We start from the raw sequence: 15,434 nt of genomic DNA, 5'->3' as shown, positions 1-15,434 counted from the left end.
TGAAACAGCAGCATGGAGGGCACCCCCTGCAGCCTAGGATCAGTGAGGCTGGACCATGAGAAGCCACCGCCCAGTGTTTGTGTATAGTGATCACTGTGACATTATATAGTCTACATAAACAGAGAGTGCTGTGATGGTGTGTTTGTGGGATGCGTGCACCGGCTGTAATGTGACTGATGTGTTTCCTTTCGTAGGAGTACATCGTACACGTGGATCCAATCGCACAGCTGGGACTGAACACTGAGAGCGTCACAGGCTACAGCATAGGAGAGATCAAACGGACCAACACTGCTGGAACCCCGGAACTTCTGCCTTGCGGGTATCTGGTGGGCGAGAATGACACCATAGCGCTCACATTAAAAGGTGTGTCTGATTGTTTGGTTTGCCAGGCTACTGACTGTTATATCAACATGGTTTGCAATCTTTGTTAGTAATATTTTGTTCTTAAAGTGTACCAGAGATCACAAAAACTAAAGAAGTGATACTTACCCAGGGCTTCCTCCAGTCCCATAAGCATGCGTGAGTCCCTCGCCGTCCTCCCGTTCAGCTGTAATCAGTGCCGGTAACAGGCTCAGTCGGGTACGGTCTGTGTCTCCTGCGCATGCGCAGAACTACTGCGCATGTGCAGATGACCCAGAGTTACGCCACTGAAGCAGTTACCAGGGCTGATCGCAGCTGAACGGGAGGACAGCAAGGGACTCACACGTGTTTATGGGGCTGGAGGGAGCACCGGGTAAGTATCGATTTTTTAGTTTTTGTGATCTCTGGTTCTCTTTAAAGAGGAACTGTAGTGAAAATAACATAAAATTGTTTATTTTTTACAGCATTCATTTATAGATTTAGTCAGTGTTTGCCCATTGTAAAATCTTTCCTCTCCCCGATTTACATTCTGAAATGTATCACTAGTAGTGACAGCTTTAGTTCTGCCAGGTGATCTGTACGGAATGTTCGTCACTGAGAGTTCTATGCACAGAGGGAGATACTGCTTGCTTGACAGTTAGAAAAAGCAATTCTTTCACACGATGCAACAGTGTTCAAAGACAGCAAACTGTCAGGACCATGGTCATGACATCACACTGTGGGAGGGGTTTCACCACAATATCGGCCACACAGACCCCCTGAAGGTCTATTAGAGTAAAGGTAACGTTTTCTCATGGGAAAGGGAGTATCAGCTGCTGATTGGCATGAAGGTCAATCACGGGTTAAAGATCCTCTTTAAAGATGTGCCTTGGTCAAACCTTTTCTGTTTAGCTACTTTTGCACAGTGATCGAAAGGAGATTTTGTAGCAGTCCTATACTTTGTACTGAAGCGCAAACACTCCTGAAATGCTGCATGTTTGTGATTTTGCAAATCACAATCGCTGCTGTAGAATCACCTCCATTGACTTCTATTAACCTAGCTGGCGATTCTAAAACCCTCCCGAAGAGCTGTATTGTGCCCTAGGCCTTAGCAGTATATTCAGTAGCTCATATAATGGCAGTTGTTGCTATGACAACATACAGATTGCTGTAGGGTAGCACAGGTGTATTTGTGTCACATTTATTGTGTTACGGCTTTGTGGTTTGTTATTGTATCCCTCTGCTGATGTAAGCGTCTCTATAAATGTGACATGAGATATCCGGAGTGACATCTGAGTTTTCTATTAATTTATTGTCTCTGTTTCAGGTCTTGCGGAGAGTAGTTTGGACGCTTTGGTATTTGAGACGCTGATCCCTCGGCCCATACTACAGCGTTACGTCTCCTTATTAACGGAACATCGGAGAATTATCCTGTCTGGTCCTAGCGGCACGGGCAAAACTTACCTGGCCAATCGGCTGTCGGAGTACATGGTGCTGCGCGAGGGGCGGGACCTCTGCGATGGAGTCATTGCTACATTCAATGTGGATCACAAGTCCAGCAAGGTAATGTTTCTTCAGTGTAACATCTAACCTGTAAGAACCAGTCAAACAGCACACACTTCAAATCTGCGGAGTAGCTAGAAATCATGGGACCTCCACCAAAACTTTGATTGGGCTCCTCCCAGTGTTCACACCCTTCCCCTTGCCTACCCCTGGTGACCCTCACAGCCTGGGGGCCCATCTTACAAGGGTCCTTAAACAAGTGTGTGTGACTTAAAGGGATACTGTAGGGGGGTCGGGGGAAAATGAGCTGAACTTACCCGAGGCTTCTAATGGTCCCCCGCAGGCATCCTGTGCCCGCGCAGCCGCTCACCGATGCTCCGGCCCCGCCTCCGGTTCACTTCTGGAATTTCTGACTTTAAAGTCAGAAAACCACTGCGCCTGCGTTGCCGTGTCCTCGCTCCCGCTGATGTCACCAGGAGTGTTCTGCGCAGACACAGACCATACTGGGCCTGCGCTGTGCGCTCTTGATGACATAAGCGGGATTGAGGACACGGCAACGCAGGCGCAGTGGTTTTCTGACTTTAAAGTCAGAAATTCCAGAAGTGAACCGGAGGCGGGGCCGGAGCATCGGAGAGTGGCTGCGCGGGCACAGGATGTCTGCGGGGGACCATTAGAAGCCCCGGGTAAGTTCAGCTCATTTACCCCCGACCCCCCTACAGTATCCCTTTAATATTCACACCCATAACAAGTGTAGCCACAGAATACCTGATCTGAAGATGGACCTGTTTTTCAGTCGTCCCCCTACAGCTCACCCCCCCCCCCCCCTTCCCCACAGAGGTTGCTTCCCTGTAGTTACACCCCTGCTCTAAATGACAGAACTAATAATACCGCCACAGGGTGCAGAAACTTGTGTTATTTTCACGTACACCTAGTCTGACTATAGTGTAACTCTCACTGATCAGGAATTACAGCCATAAAACTCTTTCCTTGCAGAGACCAGCTTCTGAGAGCAGGGAAGAGATAAAAAGGTTAAATAGTTCATAGATTTTAGCTCTGACATACTTCAACGTCATTTGTTGTCATTGAACAGAGACAATGAAACATGAAAAACTTAAAAAGTAGATTTAAATATAAAATAAAAATGTGGTATATCTCAAAAAGTTATTTTTAGGAGTAGGAGGATCATTACAGTTTATCTCATCAGGTTTTTTCACCTTGATATTCCTTTAACAGCAATATGTACTACGGGATTTGGAATTTTGTTGATATGGTCTAAGCCCTGCCCTAAAAGAGCCCAGATATTTTCTTGGTGTCATTTTAGTAAGTGTTCCCTAGGGGGCAACAGTGAGAGCTCTGCACCGCTAGAAGCCCAGTTTATGATTATCCACCCTTTGGTCTGTGAGCATTGAGGCATGTTCCCGTTATGTTTTGCAGGAACTCCGTCAGTACCTGTCCAACCTGGCAGATCAGTGTAACAGCGAGAATAATGCGGTGGACATGCCTATGGTCATCATCCTGGACAATCTGCACCACGTCAGCTCGCTAGGAGAGATCTTCAATGGCCTCCTCAACTGTAAATACCACAAGTGGTAAGTAGTGCTCAGTATTTTGCTGGGCACCATGGCTTCTCTGGTGCGTTACTGCTTACAGGATAGCTTAACACCATACAAAAAAAAAAAAAAAAACTGATGAAAACATCCTCTATTAACTCACCCGTGTGTGTGTGTGTGTGTGTGTGTGGTGGGGGGGGGGGGGGTGATTTAATTACCTTCTGGTCATAGTGTACTTGACTTATCTGAAATAGGAAGCTTTCTCATTTGCTTGATAAGATAAGCTTGCTGTAGCTTTAAAAAAAAAACTTCCCACAATCCTCCTGGCACTGCACAGTTCCTGCAGTTAGGCAAAGGCACCCAGAACAGGTAAAAAGAAAAAAAACAATATGAGCGCCTCTGCACTACTGGGAGCTTTTATAATCTCAGGAGTACTCTGAATAATAGCCTGTATAAATAACAATATAATAGGAGTGAATGCTCTCCTTCCTTTATCTGGCTGTGATGAGGACTGTGCTGTTTAGAAGACTGCAAGATATTATACATGTCAATTCACCAAGCTTAATTATAATATATATCGGTATCAGGCTGTCAAAGTAAAAACAGATATGTGGGAGAAGACGCTTTGTTACTATTAGTTTGTTCCTGGTAAATTAATCTAAAGCCTCCTTCCCCATGGTAGAGGAATGCAGTGTGTGTACAGCGGCCTCAGGACTTGCGATTTACCAGGGCGGATCGTGAACTGACGAGCAACAAACAAGCCCCTTGTACTTACATAACTGCCAGACACCGTTTGTTCTTGCTCTGACCCATAGTCCCTCCCCCTCTGCAGTGTAGTGAAAAGCTTGTCTGTACAGTGCGCATCACGATCAAGTAACAATAAGGGTGAATTCAGAAGAGATCAGAAATCAGAAGAGCATGTATATGGGGCATAACAGTCACAGTGTCAGCTCATTATATGTATACAAGACTTGAGTAATTGTCTGTCAGTGAGCAGCATGCAAGAGTATCTTGTCTCACTTGTCTATTGTTCTTGTCTGCACAGTCCCTACATCATCGGCACTATGAACCAGGCGACGTCATCCACCCCCAACCTGCAGCTCCACCACAACTTCCGGTACGTCTCATCAGATGCTTCTAACTTGTGGGGGGCAAATATTTCCCTGTATTGTTGTAGCACTGACTGTGCTATTGGCTGCTGTTTTCTTAGACAAATTCAAACTGTGCCTACCCCCTTGCAGTGCGAAGAGCGAGGATGATGCAATCCAGGCATCCTGTATGCTTCAGCTTTTGGTCATGCGATCAAAATGTCAGACACTGTTTTTAGCTGGTAACACCCAAGCTTTAGCGTTATTCAAAGGAAAACAGAATGGTGTTGCACTTCTCCTTTAAGAGGTGTACTGCTTCCAGTTTCTGAGCGAGTTAGGTGTGGCCAAAGTGGTCAATCTGTTGCTGACAGGCTATATGCTGCGTGTGATGCTTACATAAGACGTGTGCTCTGCTCTAATAGTTGAAGGAAGGAACTTGAACATTGCATCAAAAGAAACAGAATGCGTGCATCTTCCGTCTATAGCATATACATTTATTGCCAGGGTTCGACATTCAAGTGAATTCTGTGCATAGCATCATTCCATCGTTGCATATACAACTTGTAAATATAAAGATGTGGTACCTTACAGTTCCTGGTACTAGCCTGTCAGCATGGGAGGTGGGAGTGCGGGACAGATGTGGGCCTGGCGACGGCCGTTTCGCGTCCTCCTGGACGCTTGGTCACGCCGTGTTCCACTACAGGCCGGCGCTGTTCGGCCACTGTATACATACGGGAGGATCCGCCTCCACTATGGCGTCACAGCGCCGGCCCTGATTGGAGCTCAGAATTCCACCAATGGGAAGAGGCGGGGGACACTACGTGATGCGGACGGTGCCCGGCGGGGATCAATCCATGCGGAAAATTGGTCGCATGGCTATGCGTACTATATCGCGCATCCCACGCGGCTCAACCTCAGCACATGCGTATTTATGTCATATCGCTGGGGAGCCCACATGCATGGCAAAAATTTACCAGTAGAGAGCGCCAACTAAAATATAGAAAAAATATATGTACTTTATTCCCTACCTGGCACCCCATTTTTTTTTTTAAGCATCAGGCACATATATTTTAGTAACCTAAAAATAAGCGTCCCCAGCTCGCCCACTGGGGAATAATAAAATTAGCGATTGTGCATAAGTGACACACCATTAAAATTTATACTGGGACTGGGGAGCAAATACTTCGTAAATTCATTCATTATATCTCTGAGTTGTCACTCTAACTTGTGGAGCAATTAGTTCCAAACAACCCCCCCCCCCCCCTTTTTTTTTTGCTTGTTTGGAACTAATTGCTCCACAAGTTAGAGTGACAACTCAGAGATATAATGAATGAATTTATGAAGTTTTTGCTCCCCAGTCCCAGTATAAATTTTAATGGTGTGTCACTTATGCACAATCGCTAATTTTATTATTCCCCAGTGGGCGAGCTGGGGACGCTTATTTTTAGGTTACTAAAATATATGTGCCTGATGCTTAAAAAAATGGGGTGCCAGGTAGGGAATAAAGTACATATATTTTTTCTATATTTTAGTTGGCGCTCTCTACTGGTAAATTTTTGCCATGCATGTGGGCTCCCCAGCGATATGACATAAATACGCATGTGCTGAGGTTGAGCCGCGTGGGATGCGCGATATAGTACGCATAGCCATGCGACCAATTTTCCGCATGGATTGATCCCCGCCGGGCACCGTCCGCATCACGTAGCGCCCCCCGCCTCTTCCCATTGGTGGAATTCTGAGCTCCAATCAGGGCCGGCGCTGTGACGCCATAGTGGAGGCGGATCCTCCCGTATGTATACAGTGGCCGAACAGCGCCGGCCTGTAGTGGAACACGGCGTGATCTAAAGAAAAACCTCCCTCCACAAGAAAGTTACAGCAAGGCCTCGCTTAGTCACGTATAAAAGTTACTTTATTATAGAAAAAACACACAGCAATCACAGACTGGATCAGAGAATTCCTAATAAAACACATTAAAAACACTTAGAGCTTAAGGATTTGGCCTGGCATCCCCTGCATCCCACGCATTCATCACATCCATCCACACATGACATTCATCAATTGAGAAACTGTTGCATGCACTTGAAAAAACCTCCAGAGCTCTGGGTGAGAAACTAACACTGGCTCAGCAGCCCTGTGCAAAGTCCACTCTAAACTGAAAAAAGGTTTGGATGGTTAGATGAATAGCTGGCCGGCTTCACAGCTCATTTTTGTGCAGATTTCATGACAGGAAAAGAAACACAGTCCATTGTACATAAGGGTTTGCAACCATTCACAAATCTCCCATCTGAGAAAGCAGTGATAATCAGTCATTTAGCACAACAGCGTCTATTATTCAGCCGGTATCTCTCATCAATATCAGTTAGAAGGCAAGCAAGCAGGTTAGTATGCTGCTATAGCAGAAATATTAGTTCCATCAGCCAATATGAGTACTACGTAGGGGGAGACTGCCCCTGTCTCTTACGTGTCCCAGTAGATCTAAGCCGAATGTTAGGATCGCATGCATGCAGGCTTGGTCATCTCAATACTGGTGATGAACATCAGTGGTACTGGATCAGCGCGTCCACGCCGCAGTGGCAGCGGCAATGGCGGCAAGGAGCGGTGGAGAACGCTCTCAGAACAGCGTGGGCTCATACCAGTGGGCGAGGCCGGCCTCCTATAGCTCCTCCCACCTACATGTTTCGCCCAATGGGCTTCATCAGGGTGTGGCTTATGGAGGAAGGGGAAGGTCAGTCCTCTTTATATCCAGGCAGCGGTCACCTGATATGTCCATAGGCGCCATCTTTGTTATTGGCAAAGACGCCCTTTTCCTGGAAATTGCTTCTATATAGCTTCTGCATATTTTCAAAAAGTCCAGAAACAATAGAATATCTTCAAATATCATTAGATATATCTAAGGTCACTCATTTTACTGCAGAAAAAAGGCAGCAACACTGCAATACATATACTCCATTATTCGGATTCCCATTCATACACAGCGCTCCATTCATACCGTTTCCCTGGTACTGTCTAGAATTTTACATATCCCACAGGGTATTCCTCAAATATATTGCTACCTTCTTTCCCAACCTTTATTTGGCCACATAGCAAGTAGGGTGCAAGTATTACATATCCTGCCTCCTACATAGCGCACATAGCGCTGTATATTAGCCAATGATTAGGCAGGTGCAATAGGTAATATAGTGTCATCCAGGGATTAACGCAGGCAGTATGATGCTGTGTCAGAAAGCAGACTAATAAGGATCTAAATATACAGAGAAATTTATTTCTGAATTGAGACCATTGGGGGAAAGTGTACCTAGTTTATATATCCACATGGTTTCCCTGCGGAGAAGTTCCCTTTCCACACTCACTTTTCTTGTTCCTTTGGTTATAGATGTCAGGACTTTAACAAGGCTGCCTTTAAAACTACCCCCGTGGTGTTGTCGATAATGCTCTCTTAGGGGCCCATTGTTTTCATCATTTTTGTTTTTTACATTTGACATGTGCTCCAATATTCTGACTTTGAACATTCTAGTCGTCATCCCAACGTAATGTAGGCCACAGGGGCAAGTCACCATATAGACCACCCCTGTGGTCTCACAATTCATGAAGGACATAATTTTGAATTCCTTCTCACACCTAGCATCCCAAAAGGTATTTGTCTTATGTACATAAGGGCATACCTTGCATCGCCCACATCTGTGCATACCTTTTGGAGGAGGAACAGAGCCCAACCAAGTTTTCCTATCTTCAATTTGTTTTCTATTTTTAAATTCTGAGACTACAAGCTGATCTCTTAGATTTCTTGCGCGTCTGGCTGTCATCATAGGGGCAGGGCCCACAATCTCTGCTATTTCTGGCGATGCTAACAAAATAGGCCAAGCTTTTGTAAGTAGGGCTCTCAGACAGTTCCAATGTGACCCATATTGAGTTACTATTCTCTCTCCATTTGGGGCACTTGATCCATCCCTTTTTCCCGGTATAAGGAGGGTCTCACGGTCACGATTCCTTGCTTTACTCAAGCATCTTCTAAGTACTCTATGTGGATATCCACGTTCCCTTAGGGCTCTTTCACATCAGAGCTTGCGTTGGAGAACGCTCAAAGCATACGTTTTGTTGTATGCCTTTTACTGCGTTTTGATATGCGTTGCACTGCAGTGAGTGTGCGTTTTTAATCCGTTTTCAATGCGTTACTGCACATAGAAAAACGCAGGTAATTTTTTTTTTCTTTTAGTTGTCAACTTTCTACATTGTTCCTCTGTTGCATTCTGGGACTGATTGCCTGCGTTAACGGATTAAAAACGCGCATAGTGTGCGTTTTACATTGACTAACATTGTAACGCATAAAGCTAGCGTTGGCCAAAAAACTGCGCCTGGGTGCAGTGGAACGCAACGCACAAAAAGGCTGCGTTATATGTGAAAGCTAAAATGAAAGTCTATGGACTTTCATTTCACCTTGGGTAACGCAAACTTTATCCTTTGCGTTGAAACGCAGAAAATCTGCCCTAATGTGAAAGAGCCCTTAATCGTGAGTACAGATCACGTGACTCTTTTGAGAACTCCACCTCTGATGAACAGTTCCTCCTTAATCGGAGGAACTGTCCATAGGGAATATTCCTCACCAGGTGGCTGGGATGATGGCTGGTGGCGTGGAGTATGGTATTTCCGGCTGTGGGTTTTCTGTATGTAGCACTACTGAGAATTCCGTCCCTGACCGCAATTCTAAGGTCCAGGAACGGAATCTCATGCTTATCATATACATATGTCAATCTAATATTTTAATCATTCATGTTTAATTTTTGTACAAACTCCTCTAGTTCTTTTTCACTGCCATTCCACACCACCAGCACATCGTCTATAAAACGAATCCAGAGAGCGACGTGGCGCCGGAATGCATCATTCATTATATCTCTGAGTTGTCACTCTAACTTGTGGAGCAATTAGTTCCAAACAACCCCCCCCCCCCCTTTTTTTTTGCTTGTTTGGAACTAATTGCTCCACAAGTTAGAGTGACAACTCAGAGATATAATGAATGAATTTACGAAGTTTTTGCTCCCCAGTCCCAGTATAAATTTTAATGGTGTGTCACTTATGCACAATCGCTAATTTTATTATTCCCCAGTGGGCGAGCTGGGGACGCTTATTTTTAGGTTACTAAAATATATGTGCCTGATGCTTAAAAAAATGGGGTGCCAGGTAGGGAATAAAGTACATATATTTTTTCTATATTTTAGTTGGCGCTCTCTACTGGTAAATTTTTGCCATGCATGTGGGCTCCCCAGCGATATGACATAAATACGCATGTGCTGAGGTTGAGCCGCGTGGGATGCGCGATATAGTACGCATAGCCATGCGACCAATTTTCCGCATGGATTGATCCCCGCCGGGCACCGTCCGCATCACGTAGCGCCCCCCGCCTCTTCCCATTGGTGGAATTCTGAGCTCCAATCAGGGCCGGCGCTGTGACGCCATAGTGGAGGCGGATCCTCCCGTATGTATACAGTGGCCGAACAGCGCCGGCCTGTAGTGGAACACGGCGTGACCAAGCGTCCAGGAGGACGCGAAACTGCCGTCGCCAGGCCCACATCTGTCCCGCACTCCCACCTCCCATGCTGACAGGCTAGTACCAGGAACTGTAAGGTACCACATCTTTATATTTACAAGTTGTATATGCAACGATGGAATGATGCTATGCACAGAATTCACTTGAATGTCGAACACTGGCAATAAATGTATATGCTATAGACGGAAGATGCACGCATTCTGTTTCTTTTGATGCAACACCCAAGCTTTGTAGCGCACATTATATACCGTGCCACCATATTGTATGCTGGCCTTGCATGAGGAGATTTTTAGAATGATGTAATAAATGATCGATTGTCTTGGCAGTTATTGAATAAACATTTTCAATGAAATAAGAACAATTTCTTGTAAAACAACATTTTAATACAAATATTTAACCCACAGCCATGACCCGCATGTGTAAGAACTCTGTTTCATTTGAAGCTCTGAACTCAGATTTGGAAGCTCCCTATTCTCCATATGTAATTGGCCAGGGGGACCTCTAGCCATAAGCATTATACATCTTCTCAGAGTTCCAGGTTTCTCCACATATTCTCCTAGAATTGTCTCATCCTGCTGTGAATCTGGTTTCATCACTTTATGTCTCCTTTGCCCAGATGGGTGCTTTGCGCCAACCACACAGAGCCAGTGAAGGGTTTCCTTGGGCGCTACCTCCGCCGGAAGCTGATTGAAACCGAGATGAGCAACCGAGTACGGAACGTGGAGCTGGCCAAGATCATCGACTGGATCCCAAAAGTGTGGCAGCATCTGAACCGCTTCCTGGAGGCACACAGCTCCTCTGATGTCACTATTGGTGAGTGCGGCTGGCAGAGGCCGTGTGCAGGCTGTGAAACTGCCACCAAATCTGGTCTTTCAAGTTCTGGGTAAGGTGGGAAGAATTCTATCCCAGTTGGATTGAATTGCTTTCCGTATGCACAATCACATTAGGGAGATTTTGTTGCTTCCACGGTAGTAAGTAACACAATTGCCCCTACAAGATTCAGATAACAGTAAAAACAATTATTATACATTTCATTTTCTTCTAACGGTAATAACTGGATAGTGTTAGAAGGTCTGCAGGATTTTTGTTGCTGAAAGTGTCCATATCGGAGAGCTTCTCTGAGTTCCTTTAGCATCACCAATACAGAAGCTAAGTGCAATCCTCCCTAGGGACACTAGATGGCAGTAAGAGCACTGGTCCAATCCAGTGGAACCTGTAGTGCCAGCTTCTGTTTATTCTACTGTGTACTGTGTTTTGTGTGTGGCTAACAAAATCACTCTGGCAAGCGATTACATGAGCGGTTTTTAAAAAAAAATACATTGTATTTATTGTTTCCGGATTTTTTTTCCGGTTCAAAAGACGGAAGCGCTCTACAAAAGCGCTTACAAAAACACCCACAAAAAAACGAGCAAACGCACAAAAAAATCGACAGAAAACGCTTTAAAAAAAACACGGATAAAAAACATCCACTGCGGACAGACAAGCGAGCAGAATGCAATGTGAACAAGGCCTGAACAAGCATGCAGATCATATGTTTGTCTGAAGTCTGACTGGATTTGCTGCATGCTTATTTCAGGTGTGTGATTCAGACACTACTGATGCACGAAAGATCAGCAGGGCTGCCAGGCAACAGGTATTGTTTAAAATGAAATAAATATAGCAGCCTCCATATCCCTGTCAGGTCAGTTGTCCTTTAAAGAGGAACTGTCGCAAAAATCTTAAAATTTGAAACACATACAAATAAGAAGTACATTTCTTCCAGAGTAAAATGAGCCATGCGTTACTTTTCTCCTATGTTGCTGTTACTTACAGTAAGTAGTAGAAATCTGACATTACCGACAGGTTTTGGGTTAGTCCATCTCTTCATGGAGGATTCATAGCATGGCCTTTATTCTATATAAAGACATTCCCTGAAAAAGATTTATACAATGATCCTGGACAGCCTGCCTGCTCGCTGCACACTTATTTGGCAGTTGGACGGAGCATTGCCATTAACTGAGTGCTTTTAAAACTAAAGAAAACCCTGAGAAATCCCCATCAGAACATGGGCTAGTCCAAAATCTGTTGGTAATGTCAGATTTCTAATACTTACTGTAAGTGACAGCAACATAGGAGAGAAGTAATTTATGGCTCATTTTACTCTGGAAGAAACATATACTGTATATACTCAAGTATAAGTCTAGATATTTAGGTCTGATTCACTTCATAGAAGTATAGGGATCGACTTATACACAAGTCACATGCAGCACTGTGCACACTGAGTAATGTGTGTACTAATAGTGACATTCCCATTTGCAGCAATTTATCCAGTGGTAAGTGATACTTTGAGTAAAGGAAATGCCAAGAAAACACAGGTCTGAAAATCCTGGCAACAATTAACAAGGAAAGGGGGAGGGGAGAAATACTGGGCTGCATAAAAGGGAGTGAATAACTGCAGCCCTTGGGGGCCTGGAGGAGGTATCGGCTGCACTTAAGGGACAGGAGGGGTTAATGGCTGCAATACTGTATGCAGTGCAGTCATTAACCCCTCCTGAGCCCCAAGTGCAGCCATTAACTTTGCTGGTTAGACTTATACTTGAGTCAATAAAAAATTCCAGCTTAAGAGGGTTGAATATTGGGGTCGACTTATACATGAGGTCGACTTGTATTTGAGTATATACGGTAGCTTATTTGTATATGTTTACATGTATTTTAAATTTTAAGATTTTTGTAACAGAGATCCTTTAAATGCTATGGAGCCCACCATTACATTGAAGGTAACTTTGGAGTGGATGCACTAAATTCTAGGTTCTCAACGTGTGGTACGCGTACCCCAGGGGGTACTTCTGATGGTTCCAGGGGGTACTCAGGTGTGCTATATTTAACCAAGAATAACAAATTTAGAGATTTAGAAAATGATAAATCTTATTTAAACAACACCAAGTTAACATTCTAGCTAGTTAAAAGCAATAGTAAATGCTTGGAAATTGTTTAGAACCAATTATCATGTACTACAATCAAATATATATTTGTCAAGGGGTACTTGTGATAATGTTTACTATGCTAGGGGGTACTTGGTGATTACTGGGTTTTAAAAGGGGTACATACCAATAAAATGTTGAGAAACACTGCTGCTTTAAATGACGGTAAATTTGCCATGTGCAGACAGCACAAGGCACGTTTACTGGTACTTAAACCATTTGAGTAGCAACCCACGGTAGTTGGGTAATGCGCCTTCCTATGAAACACATTGAGGTACATTAACACTTACAGGATTAGGAGAAAAAAACAGCACTTGGGAGGAGCACAGCTTCTTCCGTGTCGGGGTGCCTCCACATTCTGCTGATTTTGATCACACCTGCAAAATTTTCCACTGTCCATTTAGAGGCCAATCTACCATTACATGGATACATCTTCTGGGCGGTACTAACCTACTGTTACAATAATAATCAGCTCTTGTCTCTTATTCCCACAGGGCCTCGACTGTTCCTATCCTGCCCAATGGATGTGGATGGATCCAGAGTCTGGTTCACAGACCTGTGGAACTACTCAATCATCCCCTATCTGCTGGAGGCGGTCAGAGAAGGGCTTCAGGTAAAGCTCTTCTCGTCATTGTTCTGATCTTTCCTCTTTGACCAAGCTGCAGCCATGCTTAGGTCCCATTTGTCTGAGCTCCCTCACTCATATACGTTATTTTCCTCTAGTTGTATGGCAGGCGGGCACCCTGGGAGGATCCAGCCAAGTGGGTGATGGAGACGTACCCGTGGACAGCCATCCCCCAGCAACACGAATGGCCACCACTGCTGCAGCTGCGACCGGAAGATGTTGGTTTCGATGGGTACTCTGTCCCTCGGGAGGGGACCTCCAGCAAGCAGGCGCCATCTGGAGAAGGTGAAGGGGACCCATTGGTGAGGAAATAAGGGCACATTGTGCAGAAGCTCAATTCTGTGACTCCACTTCTACCTACAGACAGAGGACATTTAGATCTAAATGCTAGGGGTGATTCTCTCAATCAAGTTCCTTCTTTCCTCTATAGAGGTCAATGGGAAGTCTCATGTCACACATAAGATTATCTAGTCCTAGTGCTTTCTGTCAAAGTAGGCCTGAGATGGACATTAATCCTACCCCTATCTGAACCATTCGCCCTCCTGAAACTTTTCAAGGTAGACCTGAAGTTTAAAGAAGTTCCGTAAGCTACCCAGATCATGTTTGAAATCAGATACTTGCCTTAAAGTGAAAAAAAAATTAAAAATGAATGGAACCCATTGGTCTTTCTCACATACCCTGAGGAGGCTTCTACAGAGACGCACTTCCTGTGTCCAGATGCAGAAATCAGAGATTTTAAACATGAATTCAACAGCTTACAGGCCACTAAAAAAACTGATAAATTAAAAACGCCATTATTTTTCTCATTATCACTCAGCAGTTTTGTTTACAAAAAAAATTATATGCCATAGCTGAAAGTAAAGTTTTTTTGAATGCCTTAGCCGCTAATATACCTCCACTTTCTCTTCCAGATGAACATGTTGATGAGGCTTCAGGAAGCCGCCAATTACTCCAGCCCACAGAGCTACGACAGCGACTCCAACAGCAACAGTCACCATGACGACATCCTGGACTCATCACTGGAGTCAGCGCTCTGACTGCCACTCCCACAAACAGACTCCAAGCCCAGCACTGCATAGGGCAGAACAAAGACACTTTATAGACTGCGCGGGCGCGGGTCGCCCTACGCATTACTGTTGTATTAACAATGTGTAAGAAAAATGGCTGCACTACTTGTAGAGACGGGGGAGGCGGCAACGCCAACACGCTGATAGACGGAACAGGCCTTGTGGCGCCTGTCCGCAGGGGGAGAGAAGGTTCACTGCCTATGCTGCTCTAACCAAACACTCGGGTGCTGGGCACGCCAGCTTCACACGATGACCTCACTGCAGCGAGTCTCTGACTACACTGCTTGCCTTGCTCTTGGCGTATAACCGGTGCTGGTGCTGGGGGATGGGTGTCGGCTGCGGAAGCACTGTACAGCTATGCAGGACTTTATCCGTCCCTCTCTTGAATCCCGGGAGTGTAAGGGCTTGCACCCACACGTGGAGGCTGCTTGAGAAAATGCCGGTAATATCAGTCGCGGTCACCTCTGAGGAGCTTTTGCGAAAATTGCAAGAGACTTTTTGTAAGCCAAAAAGAAAACAAAGCCAGCCCCTTTGCCCTACTGAAGAGGCATGGCATCACTGGGGGTGGTCACTGAGTCTACAGCCTTGACGTAAGTCCGGTCACCAGTGGCAGGCTGGTCGGTCCTTCAGGTCTGTCGTAGGAACACTTCTTGTTTAATCTATCTGATAAATGGTTGTACATCTAGATGGAACACACAGAGATAAGAGGGATAGAGCGAGGTGAAAGGAGAATTTTATGATGTGTCATTGGATTTATACC

At 45.0% G+C, this 15,434-nt stretch overlaps 1 protein-coding gene across 10 annotated transcripts in view; it reads left to right on the top strand.

Moving 5' to 3' along the window:
• The window catches only part of NAV2 (neuron navigator 2), a 629,613-nt gene extending 614,845 nt beyond the window's left edge, over positions 1-14,768 (top strand). For all 10 annotated transcript variants that reach the window (XM_068260211.1, XM_068260213.1, XM_068260209.1 and 7 more), the window contains 8 exons: positions 195-363; positions 1,667-1,902; positions 3,277-3,431; positions 4,438-4,509; positions 10,639-10,835; positions 13,477-13,595; positions 13,706-13,909; positions 14,519-14,768. In XM_068260211.1, coding sequence (XP_068116312.1) covers positions 195-363; positions 1,667-1,902; positions 3,277-3,431; positions 4,438-4,509; positions 10,639-10,835; positions 13,477-13,595; positions 13,706-13,909; positions 14,519-14,644 — 1,278 coding nt within the window. In that variant the 3' untranslated portion in view covers positions 14,645-14,768. The remainder of the gene's footprint in view (positions 1-194; positions 364-1,666; positions 1,903-3,276; positions 3,432-4,437; positions 4,510-10,638; positions 10,836-13,476; positions 13,596-13,705; positions 13,910-14,518) is intronic.
• Positions 14,769-15,434: the final 666 nt, after the last annotated feature.

The sequence above is a fragment of the Hyperolius riggenbachi genome, chromosome 11 (genome assembly GCF_040937935.1).
Source record: "Hyperolius riggenbachi isolate aHypRig1 chromosome 11, aHypRig1.pri, whole genome shotgun sequence".
NCBI classification, from domain to species: Eukaryota; Metazoa; Chordata; class Amphibia; order Anura; family Hyperoliidae; genus Hyperolius; species Hyperolius riggenbachi.
This window is presented reverse-complemented; position numbering and strand designations above follow the sequence as displayed.